This window comes from Phascolarctos cinereus, unplaced genomic scaffold, assembly GCF_003287225.1.
Source record: "Phascolarctos cinereus isolate Bilbo 61053 unplaced genomic scaffold, phaCin_HiC Scaffold_5;HRSCAF=322, whole genome shotgun sequence".
Classification (NCBI taxonomy): Eukaryota; Metazoa; Chordata; class Mammalia; order Diprotodontia; family Phascolarctidae; genus Phascolarctos; species Phascolarctos cinereus.
In genome coordinates this window covers 293283017-293301902 of record NW_027555958.1, presented here as the reverse complement: position 1 = coordinate 293301902, position 18886 = coordinate 293283017, and the positions used below count along the sequence as shown (strand labels likewise).

Sequence of the window (18886 nt, the reverse complement as noted above, 5' to 3'; positions counted from 1 at the left end):
GTGCCTTCTCTCAAGGAGCTGACATTCAAGGTCATTATAATTAGTAAAATCATTTAACAGATACTTAATGTAGAGATGTGTACAAGAATACTCCTGCTAAAATAAAAATAATTAAACTAGGGTTAGGTTCAAGGATTACAGAATCCCCACTGAAATTTAAATATCTTAAAACTTAAATAACAATTGACCCTACAAGGGGTCTTGAGAGTCATTCTCATTCTACAAAGTCTCTGAAATTTTGCAGTTGCTTCTGTAAAATGCTTTATATTAGAAATAAAAATGCTAATAATGAATCTGATTAGGTGTAGGTAAATATGCTAAAAGCCAATATACATAAATGTTCTAGGTAATTTGCTCTTAATTATTTTACTATCTCTCACAATCTATGCTTCTTTCTTCATGTAATTTACTAGCATACCACCATGTTGCTCCCAGAGTCTCTAAGTGTGTGAAAGAGGTCTTTCAGTTCTCTGTACTGCCCATATTAACCATAATCCAGAAGCAGGTAATGAATTTGTTTCTAACTACACTTATTCTTCTACCCTTTCAGAAGGCGTATATTCTTAATAGCATACTTTTCTGTGTGTTAGTCATAATTAAAATAAGTTACCAAGAATCCTACAATCAATTTATTCACAACTTGCAATGTCTTTGGTCAGAAAAGTACATTTTAGAGATAAGTATGCACAGATCAATTCATTAACTTATTATCACCTCTAAAGCCTCCATCAACTGTTCTCCTGTAGCAATGTTAGGCACATGAATGGTGGTACTGAAAGCATTAAGCATTTCCATTTCCTGCAGGACATCTTTGCGGCTGGTGGTCCCAATGATGAGAAGCTTGCGTCCCTGATTATAAGGAGAAAATATTTGAAAATTCAGAGGATTAGTCTTAGGAACCCTGAAAGAAGAAAAAGAAGTCACGTGCAAAATCTATTCATTTAATCCCAGATATAAAAGTGAAGAAAGAAAGGAAAATAAAATATTCAGAATTTCCTGCACAAAAGTCTAAGAAAAGAGAAGATTTAGAATGAAATGAGGGCAACTTCTAAAGAATTTTTTCTCTACAGTAAAACAAGAAAACAAAATCAGGGAAGTGGAGAAGTGGCAATAGCAATATACTGGATATATTGTCTTAGTGTAGTATTAAGTTTTAATAGCTTAGGGATTTCATTAGTTTGGAGTAGTCCCTCCACCAACATGGTCTGTAATCTTCAATAACTTAGTAGCTGGCCACAGAGTTGCAATGAACAAAAATTTCAACTTGTGGTTTACCTGGTGATGAGTATGTCTAAACATTAGTCTTTTGATGAAAGAACTTCAGTTTATTATTGGACCCATACTTATAACTTGACAGAAGAGCCTGTGCTCCACTTGTACAGCCTTTAAGAACCCATCGTAATAGATAAAGAGGAGATAAAACTACCCGTAGTTGTTAATGATATGATGATGATACACTTGGAACATCCCTTAAGGAATCAGCAAAGATACTCATCAAGACAATAGCTTCAGCAAAGTTGCAGACTCAAAAATCAACTGCATTCATATATAATAATAACAAAACTCAAAAGGCAATAGAAAGGGAAATCTCATTCCAAACAACTACAAACTACATAAAGTATCTGGGGATCAATCTACTGAAACACACAAACGACATATAGATTCAATTACAAAGTACTCCTAGAAGAAATAAAGAAAAACTTAAATAGCTGTAGGAAGAGTCAGTGCTCATGACTGGATCATGCCAATATAAGAAAAATAAGAATACTACCCAAGTGAATTTACATTTTTAATGCTATACTAATCAAATTATTGAGGGATACTTTATAGAATTTGATAACAGATTCAACGGAGCAACATAAGATCCAGAATATCAAGAGAAATGATAAGAAGAGGTAGGGAAAGAGGGTGAATAGCACTTTCCAGACCTCAAAACATATTGTGAAGCAACAGTCACCAAAACCATCTAGTACTAGTTAAAAAACAAAAGGAGATAAATGGAACAAAGTAGACAAGGAATGATTAGAAACAATGGAACTCAATAATGTAGTATTTGATAAAGCGTAAAACATAAATTACTTAGGAGAAAAACTCCCTATTTCATAAAAAATTGCTGAGAAAACCGGAAAGCAATTTACATAAACTAGGCTTTGACAAATACCTTATACTATATTTCACAATACATTCTAAATGGAAAAAATAGGAAGAGAAACAGATCATATATCTCTCACAGTTATGGGTGGGAGATGTATTCTTAACCAAACAAACGACAGAGGCAATTACAAAAGATAAAACAGATAACTGATTACATGACACTGAAAAGCTTCTGCTCAGACAAAAGGATAAGGATGGAAGAGGCGGAATGGGGAAATATTTTTGTATCAAATTTCTCTGATAAAGGTTTGCTATAGACAGACAGACAGATAGACAGACAGACAGACAGACACACACACACACACACACACACTATACCCATTCTCCAATAGATAAGTAGTCTAAAGATAGGAACAAACAGTTCTCAAAAGATGAATTTCAAAAGAATTCAAAGTATTAACAACCACATGAAAGTATGCTCCAAATCACTAATACTAAGAGAAATGTAAATAAAAACAGCACTGAGGATTCATCTCATATGCTGCATATCAGCAAAGCTGATAAAAGATGGAAATAGTCAATATTGGAGGAATTGTGTTGAAAGACAGGTGCTCTGGTGCACTGTGAGTGAAACTGCAAATCAGGGTAGTTGTGTGAGGAACAGAAAGAAGGCCAAATGGAATGACACAATACTTAAGCAGATAGCCAGACCATCCCTCTAGAAAATGTGCAGAGTCTACCTCTAACATCAAGGTCAAAGTCAGGAAGTAGCCTGAAAGCATGAGCAAGCAAAAAAAAAATCCCACCATAAAGAGCTATTATGGTGACAGGGACACTTAGGTTCCAAAATAGCTAAAAGTAAAACCTCAGAAACAAAACAAACACATCTTGGGTACAAGTTCAACTAGAATTCCTAAAAGAGATGAAGTAAGAATTTTTAAAAGAGCTAAAACATGATTTTATAAATGAGCAGAGGGTTTGGAACATGATATTCCAGGAGGCAATATAGGCTTATAGCCAAGAATAACTTAGCCAGCAAAACCAAGTATAATCCTACAGATGGAGATATGAATCTTTAATAAAATAGGGGACCTCTAAGCATTCTTGATGAAGAGAGCTGAGTAGAGCTTTTGTAATAAAAACCCACAAGAAAGAGTAAAGAGAAGCAAAAAAGAAAAAGGTAAATATGAGCAAGCAATCACAAGGGACTAAACAGGGACAAACTGTTGTACACATTTTAATATGAGAAGCCTATCATCATGAGGAGTCATTGAGGGAACTAATAAGACAGAGGGCCTGGAAGTGGCTGTATTATGCTTCGATGATCTTAAAAGAAGAATGGAAAGAGGAAAGGATTACATTAGGCAGAAAAGAAGAGACAAAAGAAGGTAGAAATGACCTCACAAGTAGAAGACTATACAAAAAAAGTAGGAAGAGTAAGTGGGGAAGAACAGACAACACTTGAACCTCTCTCATCTGATTTGACTGAAGAGAAGAATATATACGTACACATAGAGTTGGGTGCAAAAATAAATTTCACTCAATAGGGAAACAAGAGGAGAAGGGAGGGGAGAATAACAAGTTGCGTAGTAAGGGAGGGAATTAGGCCCACAAAACAAACTTTAACCATGGACAGCAGATATTGAAGAGAAGTTTAAATGGAAAGATAATAAATATAGATAATAAAAATAAGGGTTCTGGGCGAGAGAAAGAGAACGGAGACAGAACATAACAGCATCAAACCTAGGGCACTGATGCTCAGCACACTTTTTTTTTTACCACTCTCTTCTTATTTATAAAGGGAGAGCAGAAGTCTGATCAATGCAACAATCAACCACAATTCCAGAGGAGTAATAATGAGACATGCTACTCACCTTCTCACAGAGAAGTGATAGACTCAGGGTACAGAATGAGATTGGGTAGAGGGGGTTAGCCAATGAAGGAATTTGTTTTTCTTGATGATTATGCATATTTCTTACAAGGGTTTTTCTTTCTTTTTCAATGTGGGTGGGGGAAAGGTGGAAAGAAAAGGTATTGGATTGTCATTGCAGACAGTTCTCATTTGATGGAGTGGACTGCTCCTTAATCCTCTATATAAATCTAATTTGACCCCAGACATGGAGAAAAGAAGGAGGCAGGAAGGGGGCCCCATGCCCATGGAGGGTGGAGGCTGGCACATGGTTCAAGGACACATGGGAGTGGAGGAGAGAGAAGGAGCAGGTAGGGGCTGGGACCAGGCATTTTGGGGCCTGGCCAGAACTGAGAGGAAGAACATGCAGGGAATAGGTGTGGGGGGTGAGGGGAGGAACAGGGGAAGAACATGTGGGGGCCAGACACAAACACAGACAGGAGAGGTTGGCAGACACAGGAGAGGTTGGCAGACATTCGGGGGCCAAGGACAAATATATGGTACCCAAGTGTGGAGGGACAGAAGACACACACACACAGGCTGGACACCTGGGTGGGTAAGCAGAGTGCAGCAAAAGTCTCTTCTCTCTAAGCTGGAGGTCTCAAATGAAGGTCTTGAAGTCAGTTCTACTTTCACTGGAAGGGTTTTTTGTGTTTTTTTTTTTCTCCTAGGGGAGTGGGAAGCTGAGGAGTTAGCTAAGAGGCAGGAGTGGAAAGAGAGAGGGAGAGAGCACAGGACTATACAGTAAAGTTAACATAGGTGTTTTTTTGGAATGCAATTTTCTTTCAGAATTCTTTACGTAAAGCCAAATTTGTGTAAAGTGAGAACTGCTTATAATTGGGAAATAAAAATAAGTTTAAATAAAAAGAGCAAAGGCTGAATGCAGTTAAGATTAGAAGAGAAATGGCTAACTGTAGAAAATATTTGTAGCAAGTTTCTCTGATAAAGGTCTCATGTCCAAATGTAATGAGAACTATTTTAAATTTATGAGAAAAAGAGCCATTAGTCAACTGATGAATGACTAATGACAAAGGGAGAATACAATGGATGTGAACAAGTACTTTCCCGAGCTAACAACAAGCACATGAAAAAATGCTCCCAAATCACAAAAAATTACAGAAATGCAAACTAAAGCAACTCTAAGGTTCTACCCCATAGCCCTCAGATGGCAAAGCTGACAAAAAAGGAAAATGACAAGCGTTGTAGGGGCTGCAAGAAAACAGGCACATGAATGCAGTATCAGCAGAACTGTGGAATAGCCTTGCCATTCTGGAAAGCAATTTGGAACTATGACCAAAAAGTTAATAAACAGTGCATCTTTTGACACAGTGATATCACTATGAGGCATATGCCTCAAAGAAACCCAAGAAAGAAAAGGGCTTATGTGCATAAAAATATTTATAGCAACTCTTTTTATAGTGGCAAAGGAATGTAAACTAGAGGGCATTCCCATCAATTGAGGAAGGGCTGATTAAATTATGTTATATGAAGGTAACAGAACACCATGTCACCATAAGAAATTATAAAAGGGATGATTTCAGAGAAATCTAGGAAGACTTGTATGAACTGATGCAGAATAAAGTGAATAGATCAAGAAGAATACTTTATACAACAACACTGTAAAGACAAACAACATTAAAAGACTTAAGAACTCTAATCAATGCAATGACTAACCACAATTGTAGAAGACTGATGATGAAGAATGCTACTCACCTCCTGACAGACAGGTGAGGGACTCAAGATGCAGAATGTGACATATATTTTTACAAGGCCAATGTGGAACTTTCTTTGCTTGCCTATGCATATTTCTTACAAGGGTTTGGTTTTTATTTTTGAATTTTTTTTTCAAATGGGAAGGGTAAGTTGAGAGTGAAAATAAATGCTTGTCCATAAAAAAGCAGTCACTGTCGTCTGATTTGCTTTTGGGCTCATACTCAGCTGCATATAATTTAAACTCTCAATTCTCTTGCTTCTATTGTCAGAAGACATAACTAACCACAAAAAGAGGTAATAACAGATCATATTCCTTGCTTAGTCCATGAAGCTACAATTTTTTACTATTTGCTACTTCCTTAGCAAAACTCCCATATTAGCCATGACTCTGACCTGCAGAGTGATGAAAGATTGGGAAATGTACAGTGGCTTATAATGGAGTGCTAATTTATGTTTTGCTTTCTGTCTTGTTCGACAAGACTGCAACATTGCAAAGAGGTCATGACCCAGGATAAGTTCAGGCCTCAACTTGTGAGGCTTCATCTTTAAGAAAACTCTGAAAAACATTACCAAATAATTAAATTGTGTTAGATCATTTTGTATGCTAATTAGTGGTAATTCCCATGAGGAAGTTTTATCATGAACAAACAGCTCTGAGTGTGTTAGTGTAATAAATCACATCGGACAATAATTTGGAAAAAAGCTGACAGCAGCATGAAATGGGAATGCCAACTATAAAAATATTGTTTAACCAATGTGGAAAAATACACCCTGTTAATAATGTGTGGCTACAATTCTCAAGTTTATTGACAGAGATAAAATGTTCTCTCCTACTGTATTACTATCTAGATTTTGTATCATAGACCAAACATCAAGTCTTTCAATATTAATTATAATGTCCTTAATTAACTGTGGACCAGCAGGCTTGTGATAAATATCACTTCTCTCACTCATTACTTCTCTATTCAGGAAACTCTTGTTAGCTAATGGCTACAAAGAAGCAGAAGTCAGATCCAACATAAGTGTGTTATTTTCCAGCAAAATATTTTACAAATGAAAAAATAAGAATACTAAAGAGTATCTAATATCTATGGCTTCTATTACACAGAGGATAGGCTAGTTAGATTATATTTGCCCCTTCCAATTGAACAACCCTAACCTTTGCCCTTCTTCATCAGCTGAAAAAAAGACAGATATCTTTAAAAAACAAAGACACTAAATTTTAAAAAATAATACCTATACAATTCATATAGTAGTGACATGGAAGGATTGATTTCAAATGGGGAACAAAAGGCAAACACAATTTGAAATAAAATCGATTCTTTCTCTATCAAGTTCGGCTGAGGAACTCCAACACACCACTGGTATAACGATAACCACAAACACAAAACCCTTAGATAGATTAAGCAATGAATTTAGGGTTTACCTTAAAACCATAGGACAGGAAGGGGAGAAAGAAAGGAACCAGAACTTAATACTGCTAATTAGAATCTGGGTTTGGAAAGATATTTCTTGTCAAAGGGAGAATACAATTTTTATTAAAAATTAGGAGTCTGTAAACAAGGTGGGCAGCTAAATAAAAAATAGGACAAATGGAAGACAACCAGATAATTAACAAGAATTTAATAAATAAAAACATCAGTTGTGTAAAGGACACTATTCTGGGTGATATGGAAAGACTGCAAAGAATTGGAAGACCTGGTCACTGCCCTCAAGGAGCTTACAATATAGATAGCACAACTACAAAAAACAACATACCAACAAGTACACAATAATACAATATAAATTGAATGAAGGTTAAGAAGGCACAGAATGCCTGGTACACAGCGAGTGCTTAAAACATTCTTGATGATTGATTTATCACAGTCTGGTGGAAATTGTCCTGGAGGTATCAGGGAGACTCTAGAAAGGAGGGGAAGGGGAATCCATGTGAAGGGAATGGCACTTTGATGATAGAGGCGAGAAAGGAAGCTATGTGATGAAAATCTTTGTATGCTAAGCTGAAGAATGTCATGATGAAAGTGGTATTTGCAAAAGATTATTCTGGCAGGTATGTACAAGATGAGCCAGGAGCCAGAGAAAACTATTGCAGTAAAAATATAATAGGAAAGATACTTAATGCACTTAATTAAACAGCTATGGGACCTTGGGCAAGTCCTTTAACCTCTCTGAACCTCAATTTCCTCACCCATAAAATGAGGTGGTTGGACTCAAAGGCCCCATAAGATCCCTTCCTACTTTATATCTATGATGTGATCCTGTGTCATGTTTGAGGGTCATGACTTAATAGTAAAGCATCAAATAAAACAAGTTTCAGATTTTAATTCACACCCCCAAAACTGGCAAATATGGCCAAAGGGGGAATAGCTGGTATTAGACGGGGCTGTGGAAAGACAGGTAAACTAATATACTGTTTATGGAGCTGTGAATAGATCCATAGATATTTTATTTTTTTTTTGGGGGGGGTGAGGCAATTGGGGTTAAGTGACTTGCCCAGGGTCACACAGCTAGTGTCAAGTATCTGAGGCCAAATTTGAACTCAGGTCCTCCTGACTTCAGGGCCAGTGCCCCTGATCCATACATTCTGGAAAGTAATTTGGAATTATGCTAGGAAAATGGCTAAAATGTCTACGGACCTTTTGACCCAGAGAATCTGCTTCTAGACACATATGCAAAAAAGAACAAAGACAGAAAGTCCCCACGTGCACCAAAATATTCATAACAGCACTTTTTTGCAGTAGCAAAGAACTAGAGACAAAATAGATGTCCACTGACTGGGGAACTAGAATATAATGGAAATATTACTGCATCATAAGAAACAATATAAAAAAATCAGAGAAGCACAGTGAGACTTGTAAAGTGAAGTAAGTATGGCTAGGAAAACAATATACATAATGCCTCTAGCAAAGTAAATGGAAATAACAAAAACCACAAAACTTTATTGTCTGTGCCTATAACGTCTAAGCTTGTCCTTGAAGAAAAGATGGAAAAAAAAGTACTTACCTTCACTTTTGCAGAGATGAGTGACTATGGGAATGGAATACTGGATAAATACCATCAGATCTGATAATTGCATTGGTTATTTAGTTGGGGAAATGTGGAAGAGTAGATCAAAGCTTGCCAATTAATTGATTTCCTTTCAGCTCAGGTGATGAAATCACAGATAGCAAGAGGCAGATAACAGAGACAAAGTCTTTTGCTTCTGTTTTTAATTTTTTTCCAATTAGCAAAAATATATTTTCTTTCCCTCTCATCTCCTTTCCATTAAAAAAGAGAATAACAAAACCCTTGTTACAAATATGAATAATCAAGTAAAACAAATTCCTATCATGTCCAAAAAGAAAAGTCTGAATCTGCACCCTGACTCGAACATCTCTCTATCAGGAGCAGAATCCTTCATTATGGGTCATCTGGAATCATGGTCCTCAAGTCTTTCAAAATTGTTCGTCTTTATAATGTTGCTGTTATTGTACAAGCTGTTCTCCCCAGGTTTCTCTGAAATCATCTATTTCATTTCTTATGGTATAATTTCCATTACATTCATGTACTATAATTTATTTAGCCATTCTCCAAAAGATGGGCACTCCCTCAGTTTTCAGTTCTTTGCCATAAGGTTTTAAAAAGAAGTGTAAAGGAAGGCTTTACACTGTTATCTTTTTATGGTGTATAGAGTCCTTCAGTCCAACTTGATGGAATTAGAAAGCAGATAGTTATTGGCTAAGTTGATTAGCCTTCCTTCTTTAAAAACACAGATATATTTTAATTGAATGTAATTTGTATTACATTATGGTTAGAGAAAAATGCATTTAATATTTCTGCTTCTTTGTATCTGTTTGTGAGGTTTTTACATCCTAATACATGGCCAATTTTTGTGAAGGTACCACTCACAACAGAGAATAGATACACTGTTTTCTATTCTCATTCAGTATTCTCCAGAGGTTTATCATATCTAACTTTACTAAAATTCTATTGATATCCTTAACATCTTTCTCGTTTATTTTATGGTTAGACCTGAAAAGGGCAAATTGAAGTTTCCAACTAGTATAGTTTTACTGAGCCAGACATTTCTAAGGAGGGTAGAGGCAGGAGGAGTCTGAGGGTATGACCTCTGACAGCAGGAAAGAGATCCAGCTATGGAAAAACATAGCTAGTAAGAGGGAGTCATATTCCTGAGTTCTATGTAGCTGTTGGGAGTAGATTTATCTCTTCATTAGCCACATTTTGTAGTGGAGCTATATTAGTGGAGAAGTGGAACTACTCACCCAGCAGTAAGGAGATACAGTGAGTTAAGGCACAAGAAGGGAGGAGCCTTGTGAACTGAGTTAGTTCTGGCTGTCAGAAGAAGTCTAGCTGAACTGATGGTGAAGTTGTACATTGATTCAATTGTTCTGGAGAGCAATTTGGAACTATGCCCAAAACGCATGCTTACGCTTTGACCAAGCAATAGCACTACTAGGTCTGTACCCCAAAGAGATAAAAAACAAAAAGGGAAAGGACCTATATGTATAAACATATTTGTAGCACCTTTAAGTGGTGGCAAAGAATTTGAATCTGTCCATCAATTTGAGGAATGGCTGAACAAATTGTTGTATATGATTGTGATGGAATACTACCGTGCTGTAAGAAATGATGAACACGATACTCTCAGAAAAACCTGGAAAGACTTACATGAACTGATGCAAAGTGAAATGAGTAGAACTAGGAGAACACTACACAGTAACAGTAATACTGTATGAAGATCAATAATGAGTAACTTAGCTATTCTAAGCAATACAATAACTAAGACAATTTTGTAGGACTTATGATGAAAGATGATGTCCATCTCCAGAGAAACAACTGATGGAGTCTGAACGCAGATCGAAGAATATTTTTTCTTTGCTTTCTTTATTTTTCTTGTTTTGGTGTTTTCTTTAACAACACAGAAATATGTTTTGCATGACTACACATGTATAAACTATGTCAATTGTTTAGCTTCTCAATGAGGAAGGGAGGAGAGGAGGGAGAAAATTTGGAACTTAAAATTAGAAAAAAAAAAGAATGTTAAATTGTTTTTACATGTAACTGAGGAAAATACAGGTATTTTAAATTTAAAAATCCATATATTTTAAATTTTAGTGTATTTAAATGTATTAAGATGCATGTAAATTAAAATTTTAAAATGTCAGTAGAAAAATGAAAAACAAACAAAAAAGTTGGCTGAGCTACCTGCCCAGTAAAGGTACCATAGCCAGAAGAAATAGAAATGAAGATATCACTTAAAAAGTAAGGATATCAGGACTGCACAGTCCAGAGATCTGAATTGCCTGGACCATATGTGTTCTCTACATGTACATCTCCCTATCAGTATTCTCTACTATATGTATGTCCTCTTTTCTTATAGATGCTGCTTGTATGTTTATAGTTGTGGGAAAATGCATTCCAACTTTATGGGGAGAATGTTTAGGGACTATTGTTCTTACAATGCCATTTAGTAAATGCCTTTTTCTGCTTTGGACTAATTGCGCCCTATGGCTCAGTACTGAGAGTACCTTAGACTAGAGGTAGTCTATCCCCTGGACACCCAACCTGTTAGTACCAATAGAGGGGAGGGAAGGGAATCAGAAAAGGTTTTATGTAGAAGCTGGCATTCAGCCGAGTTTGGAAGGAAATAAGGGATTCTAAGAGGTGGAGGTGAGGAGAGAGTCCATTTCAGGCATGGGGAATAGCCAATTCAAAAGCATAAGAGATGGGATGTGTATGCCATATGTAAGGAATATCCAGAAGATCAGTCTGGCTTAACTGTAGAGCATAGAAAGAGAAATTATGTTCAAGAAGGTCCAGGGGCCAGGATGAAAAAGGCTTTACAATTTTTTAAAAAGGGTTTATATTTGATCACAGGATCGACAAATGTATTAAGTAAAGTAGTAACATGGTCAGACTAGCACTTTAGAAGATCACTTGAACACCTACATGGTAGATGGATTAGAATGGGAAGAGATGAGGCCAATAACTAGGGGGCTAGAGTGATGGCCATATAAGATTGAGAAGGGGTCGTACAAGAGATATTGTGGAGGTAGAAACAAGATTTAGCAACTTATCAGGTATGGAGGTAAAGAAGAGTGAGGAGTCAAGAACAACATGGCTGTGAAAAAGAAAATTTCAAATTTCAAAAGAAATAGGGAATTTTGGAAGAAGGGACAAGTTTCATGATGCCAGAATGCGGGGCAGTTTCCAAGGGAGCCAGATCACTCTTTGCTTTTCCCTTCTGGAGAAAGAAAAATACAAATCAAACTCAGAGGCCACCAGGAAAATTCATGACTACCCAGTCTAACTGTTGGGTTCTGGTTAAAGCCCTGTGTATAGAACATCATATGCTACTCTCTCCTGGCTCTCCTCCCACCTACCTGACCACTTCTTCTGTTTCCTTTGCTAGATCCTCTTCTAGATCATGTTTGCACCCCTGACAGTTTTGTCCTGAGCCCCCTTCTTTTCTCTCTCCATGGTGACTTCTCATGGTGATCTCATCAGCTCCTTGTAGTCATCTTAAACTCAACGTGATCAAAATGGAACTCACTGTTTTTCCTCCAAGCCCCTCCCAAATGCCTTTCCTGTAGAGGCCCTTGGGCTCACAAACTAGGAGTTATCCTCAATATCTTTCATCTGTCTTATTCAATCTGTTGCCAAGGGCTGTCGATTTTACCTTTGCACCATCTCTCAAATACCTCTTTCTTTCCTCTGACTCTGCCACCACTCTGGTGCAGGCCCTCATCACCTCACGCCTTGATTACTGCAATAACCTCCTGATAGGTCCGCCTGCCTCAAGTCTTTACTCACTCCAATCCATCCTCTAGTCAGCCACTGAAGTGGTTTTCCTAAAACACAGGCCTGATCATGTTACCTCTACTCCATAAATTCCAGTGGCTCCCTATTGCTTCCAGGATCAAATACAAAATGCTGTTTGGCATTCAAAGCCCTGCTTAACCTAGACTCCTCTTACCTTTCCAGTCTTCTTATGTCTTATACCCTGACATATATTCTTTGATCCAGGGACATTGGCTTCTGGGCTGTTCCACAAAAAGACACTCTATCTCTCAGTTCCAGGCATTTTCTCTGTCTGTCTCCCATCCCTGGAGTGCTCTCCCTCTTCCATTCCATTTACTGACCTTCCTGGCTCCCTTTATGTCTCAGCGAAAATCCCACCTTCTTCAGGAAGCTTTCCCTAATCCCTTTTAGTTTCAGTACCTCCCCTCTGTTAATTATAGTTGTTTGCATGTTGTCTCCTTCACTGGATTGTAAGTTCATTGAGGGCAAGGACTATCTTTTGCCTCTTTTTGTATCCCCAGTGCACAGTGCCTGGCACACAGTAGGCACTTAATAAATGATTGCTAAAAGAATACAGAAGCTAAAATGAAAAGAATTTGAACTTCAAATAGAATATAACTCAAGTGATCAGAAGATGTCATTTCTGCTTGTAAGTTTTTTTTAAAGTTCATTTGTTCTTATTTATCAATTGTCATTTTATGACAACTAATATTGAGTATTAGGCATGCTCAAGCTCCTCATTACAGAAAAGATAAATGACTCCTCTGGGTGTCAAGTCAATTACCTTTTATTTATTTATTTTTTTGCAGGGCAATCAGGGTGAAGTGACTTGCCTAGGGTCACACAGCTAGTGAGTATCATGTGTCTGAGGCAGGATTTGAACTCAGGTCCTCCTGACTCCAAGGCCAATACTCTATCCAGTGCACCACCTAGCTGCCCCTTCAATGAGCTAACAGTGCTAAGCACTGGGGATACAAATACAAACAGAAATAAAGATAGCCCCCTGCCCTCAGGGAGTTTACCATCTAATGAGGATAGACAACACATAAAAGGATGCTGAAAAGACGGGGAAAAGAGGAGAAGGTACCAGTAGGAGGGTATGGAAAAGCAATTCCAGAGTCAGGAGTGGAGTCTAAAGAGGGATACAGAAAGGTCAGTATGTTGACTAGGAAACACTAAAAAACAAACAAACAAAACTAACCCAGTGAGATTTATCAATACATACATGCAAAATGATTATCATGTGTCTGGCATTTTGTTAGACTTACCCCAAACAAGATAAAACACAGAACAGTACAGAAACAAACAAACAAACAAAGATAATCCTGCTTTCCTCAGCAAGGAGGGTTCTTTAATGAAAAACTGTAATGTTGAATGCCTCCTATGAGCAATGGGGCCTCTTTGCATACATGCAGTAGTGATTTCTTATCCCTAAATGTCTGTTTCTTTTTTCTGTTGTTAAATGTTTTAGCTGAATACCAAAGGAAGTGTATTTCAAATAAATCAAGCTACAACTAGGCAGACAGCTACACTTAAACTCCCTCCATTCGTTTTTAGCCTGCGGCAAATTTTGAGTCTGTCTCTGTATCCTTCATCATGGTGGGGCAGGCAGACCAGAGAATGATGAAGAAGGGAATTTATGGTGCAAGTCTAATGTGAGATGAGAAATTTACCAGCAAATAAGCTTTAAATACTTATTAAATAGGTAAAATAATCCTTAAACCATAAGACTTTTTTTTAATTGGACAGGACCTCTACTCCAATTCCCTTATTTCACAAAGGAGCAAAGTGAATTCAGAGAGATTAAGGGATTTGCCCAAAGTCATGTAGCTTATTAGGAACAGAACCAGAACTCACGTTTCTTGATTTTCCCCATCCAGTGTTCTTCATTTATTTTATACATTTTAATTTTATTTTAAACCTTCTTTCTTCATTACATTGCTTCTCAGACAACGAAAACAAAATTTAATTGCTCTCTTATTTGCTGAAAATACTGAACGTTATGTCAACTCCCAACTCCTCAGTAGTACCTGACCCTGGCAAAAAGCATTATGGCACAATGGATAGAAAAATAGACTTGAAGACAAAAGGACTTCAGTTTGACCCTTGTTTCAGATACTGTGTCATTCACAGTCCAGTATTGCATTTAAGCCTCTGATCATCAGTTTTTATCTGTAAAAGGGCTAACAGTAGCACCTACCTTATAAAGTTGTTATGAGGATCAAAGGAGAACATAAAGTGCTTAACAAACCTTAAAGTGACATAAATGTGAATTGTTGTAATGATCACGATTAAGACCTACTACTGAAATTGCATTTTACTGTTAAAGATGGCAAACTCTTGAGTGCAAGGACTATGTCTCACTTATCTTTCTCTTTCCCTTAGTGCCTGGCATAGGGCAAATGCTTCAAAAATAGCCAGTGAACTGAATAATAAAGATAGCGATAGCAGCAGCAGCAGCAGCAGCAGCTCATGGTTATATAGTGCTTGGCAGCATTCCCAGCTCTCTCCTCCCAGTAACTATGGGGCAAGGAATAAAAAGATCAGAAAATCACAGGATTCAGAGCCTGGAGATCATTCAGTCCAGTACCTTCAGCAAACACAGTTGCCTTTTTTTTGGTGAGGCAATCGGGGTTAAGTGACTTGCCCAAGGTCACACAGCTAGTAAGTGTCATGTGTCTGAGGCCAGATTTGAACTCAGGTTCTCCTGACCCCAAGGCCGGTGTAAAGATAGTATTATTCCCATTTTAGAGGAGAGGATACTGGACAAAATGGAGGTTAAAGCAGCCTGGCCAATGACTCATACATGCCTCAGATGTGGTAGAGCTGGAATATGATAAAAAATCAGAAGTCCTTTCCATTGTACCACACTGGTCCAGATATAAAATACTGGTCTGAATGTAGACTATAAACCCCTTGAAATGACCTTTCTTTGAAAGGATATATTTACATATATATGCATTATAAGAGAGATAGTGAAAACCAATTACATAAAAGTACATTAAAGAAATATTAGGAGAAAAATGTGCATTTCTTTTAATTAAAATAAGATGTTTTCATTCTTTTTTTTTTATCATCACAGTTCTTTGTCTATATCATTTTCACTGTTGTTCTTGTCTTCCTGAACTTACGGCAATATATCATTAATACTGCATTTCCTTCCTACTTTTATATTGTTTGTAATTTCAACATTGTCATAGAATCATAAAATCTTAGCCTCTTGGAAAGCATCTAGTCCAATCCCATAATTTTACAAATGAAGAAACTCATGCCCAAAGAGATCAAGAGTGTTGCCTAAGATTACAAAGTTAATGGTAGATCAAGTTAATGGCAGAACCAGGATTAAAATCCCAGCTGTGAGGTACAGTTATTCAAGATACTGATTGGGTTATTAGAGTTATAGAAATGTGAAAGCAGGAACTAAAATGAAACAGATAAGAAAGAGGCAAAAAACATGGAGTTGGCTTCCTCTGTTTCCTTCAGGTTCTTTTTAATCAGTCAGGACAAAAAGCATTATGGTACAATGGACAGAGAAGGGGACTTGAAGACAGAAAGATTTGAAATTGACTCTTGTTTAAGATACTGTATGATCCCAGGTCAGTCACTTAACCCTCTGAGCATCAGGTTTTTTTTTTTTTATCTTTTTGTAAAAGGGGTAACAGTAGCATCTACCTTACAGAGTTATCATAAGGCAAGCTAGGCACAATGGCAACACTGCATCCACTGTGCCCAAAAGTGACTTTGAGCCTTCACCATAACATCCATTCATTCACAGACAACCACTTATTAAGCCCCTAGAAGTAATTTACAATTTATATTAAAGTGCTTTACTACCATACTCTAGTAATAGCAAAGTTTTCATAAAAGTTTTCACAAAACTATCTAGAAGCTAGAGTTGATACAAAGATGACTTAAGACATTGGCCCCTGTGCTCATGGGGGAAGAATGGTGGGATATGACCACACACAAATGATGTAACCATTACATTATGAGAAATACCATAAGAAGCTATAAAAAGTTTCTCCCTTTTCCTAATATCTCTTCTAGTTTATTCCTTTTCTCTCCTATCTCTTCACTCTCTTATAGCAAAAAAAATAGTCCAAACTTCCAACCAGGCCCTAAGTCTTTTTTTTTCTTCTTTAAATCCCTGTTTGACTTTTGAAGACATTAAGGTTATGAAGGGACAGTGATTTCACCCTTGCCCCCTGTAACTATAAAGCAAAACAGAACATAATAGGAGCATAAGAAAGGTATGAAAGGCAATTTGATATCAAAAAAAGGAAAGATCATTCTTGACCTGGAGAAAAGGATCTGACTGAAAGAATAATGAAGGAGGCGGCATGTGAACTGGGATCTTTAAGATTTCAAAAGGTGAATATAGGCTAGAGAAGGAAGCATCATCCTAGGCACAGGGAACTGTGTGAACAAAGGCATATTGGTGAGAATGCACAAGAGATAGCACTGGGACAAATACAAATCAACTGACAAAATAAATACATATGGACTATGGAGAACAGAATTTTCTGGCATTAAAATTGTGTATTGCTACCCCTTGAGCATTATGCTATTGGTGACTGCCTACCTTTCTTCAGACATTAGTCACCTACTATGTTAAAAATCAGAGGTAAAAGTGTTTAAAATCCAGATTGCTCACATTTTGACAATCTAAAAAAAGGTGTGATCTCTAGACTCATCTCACAACAACTAGCTCACTAGGCAATAAGCATCACTCGTTTCGCCATCTGTTTTTCCCTATGGTTCACTTAGTTTTTCCTTTAGGTATTAACAAATTCTGTCACAATACGTATATTAAAAATTGGTATTATTTCTTCTTATCTCTCTTCAAGTATCTTTAAATCCTGTGCACATTCAACCTTCCTTCTCCTAGTTCATGGGATACCCCCTCCCCCCAGCCAACCTTTTCTGATAAGTCTCCATTGTGATAAAGTTTCTCTCTTCCTCATTTAATAATAAGCAAGCATTTATATAGTGCTTTAAGGTTTGCAAAGCACTTTGTATATGCTATCTCATTTGATCCTCAAGACAACCCTATGAGGTAGGTCTGTTATTATCCCCATTTAACAGATGAGAAAGCTGAGAGAGTTTATGACTTGCCCAGGGTTACACTGATAGTCTCTGAGGGAAGACTGGAAATCAGATTTTCCTGACTCAAAGTCCACTGTGCCACCAGCTGCCTTTAAAAATACTTTTATGGGGGCAGCTAGGTGGTGCAGTGGATAGAGCACCAGCCCTGAAGTCAGGAGGACCTGAGTTCAAATCCGGCCTCAGACCAAAAACTTGACACTTACTAGCTGTGTGACCCTGGGCAAGTCACTTAATCCCAATTGCCTTAAAAAAAAAAGAAAAAAGAAAAAAATAAATAAAAATACTTTTACGGTTGCTTGATCTTAAGCAATGATTACTACAGCTGCTTTTTTAAAAAGAAATCATTTGAGGCATAATTTATTCTTCTCCAGCCCCTCACCTTAACTGTGTATATGCTTCAAAAATACTCCTTTTAAACAGAATCTTGTTGGATTTTGTTTTCTAATTAATTCTGCCATCCTCCTCTATTTTATGAGTGTAAATGTCATTCACATTCATGGTTATGATTGTTGGGTGTGCTTTTTCTTCTATCTTGTCTAATTATAATATTTCTTCCCTTTGTCCTCCCATCCCTCTCCTTTTAAAAAGAAGGCAGTGAAAGACAGAGAGTTGAATCAACACTAGCTATCTATAATCGGAGTGGTCAGCCCCTATTCCTTTGTCCTTCTTTTCACCTAGCCCAGACCTAAATTACTAGTTTTTACTCTTTTATTCTTCTTTTAATACCCCTCTCTATAATTTATTCCTTGTAAATGAAATTTGTTTGGTTTGCGACAATTCCCTCTTCAATTTTACCCCTCTCTCTGAAACCACACTTCTTCCATCTTTCTGTCCTTGCCTATTTCCTTGTTGATTTTAATCTATTTCTGTGCTAAAGTCTGTGTTCAACCTTCTTTCTCCTAATTCACATATGAATGAGATTCATGAGCTACCTACTCCTCCCACCCCACTATCTCTATATTTGTGTATTAATATGATGTGCCTCTATCATGAGAAATACTAAAAGCTTTTCCTTTTTCCTAATTTTTTCCCTTGTTGATGTAAGCACTTAATTACAGTTTAGGCCTTCCAAATTAAACAAGTATAGTAATTATCTTTCTAGGCTTCTCTTATGCCCTATATTTGTATTTCAAAGATTCTACCCAGCTTTGGTTTTCTCAACAGGAATGCTTGAAAGTCCTTCATTCTATTAAAGCTCCATTTCCCTGTTTCTTAACCCTGCACAATTAAATTAGTTTTTGAGATCAGTTATTCTTAGTTTTA

General features: G+C 37.0%; 1 protein-coding gene across 1 annotated transcript in view; it reads right to left on the bottom strand.

Moving 5' to 3' along the window:
• NSF (N-ethylmaleimide sensitive factor, vesicle fusing ATPase) overlaps positions 1-18886 on the bottom strand; it is a 203698-nt gene that overhangs the window by 12841 nt on the left and 171971 nt on the right. The window contains exon 18 of the mRNA XM_020997492.1: positions 715-849. Within this exon, the coding sequence (XP_020853151.1) occupies positions 715-849 (135 nt within the window). The remainder of the gene's footprint in view (positions 1-714; positions 850-18886) is intronic.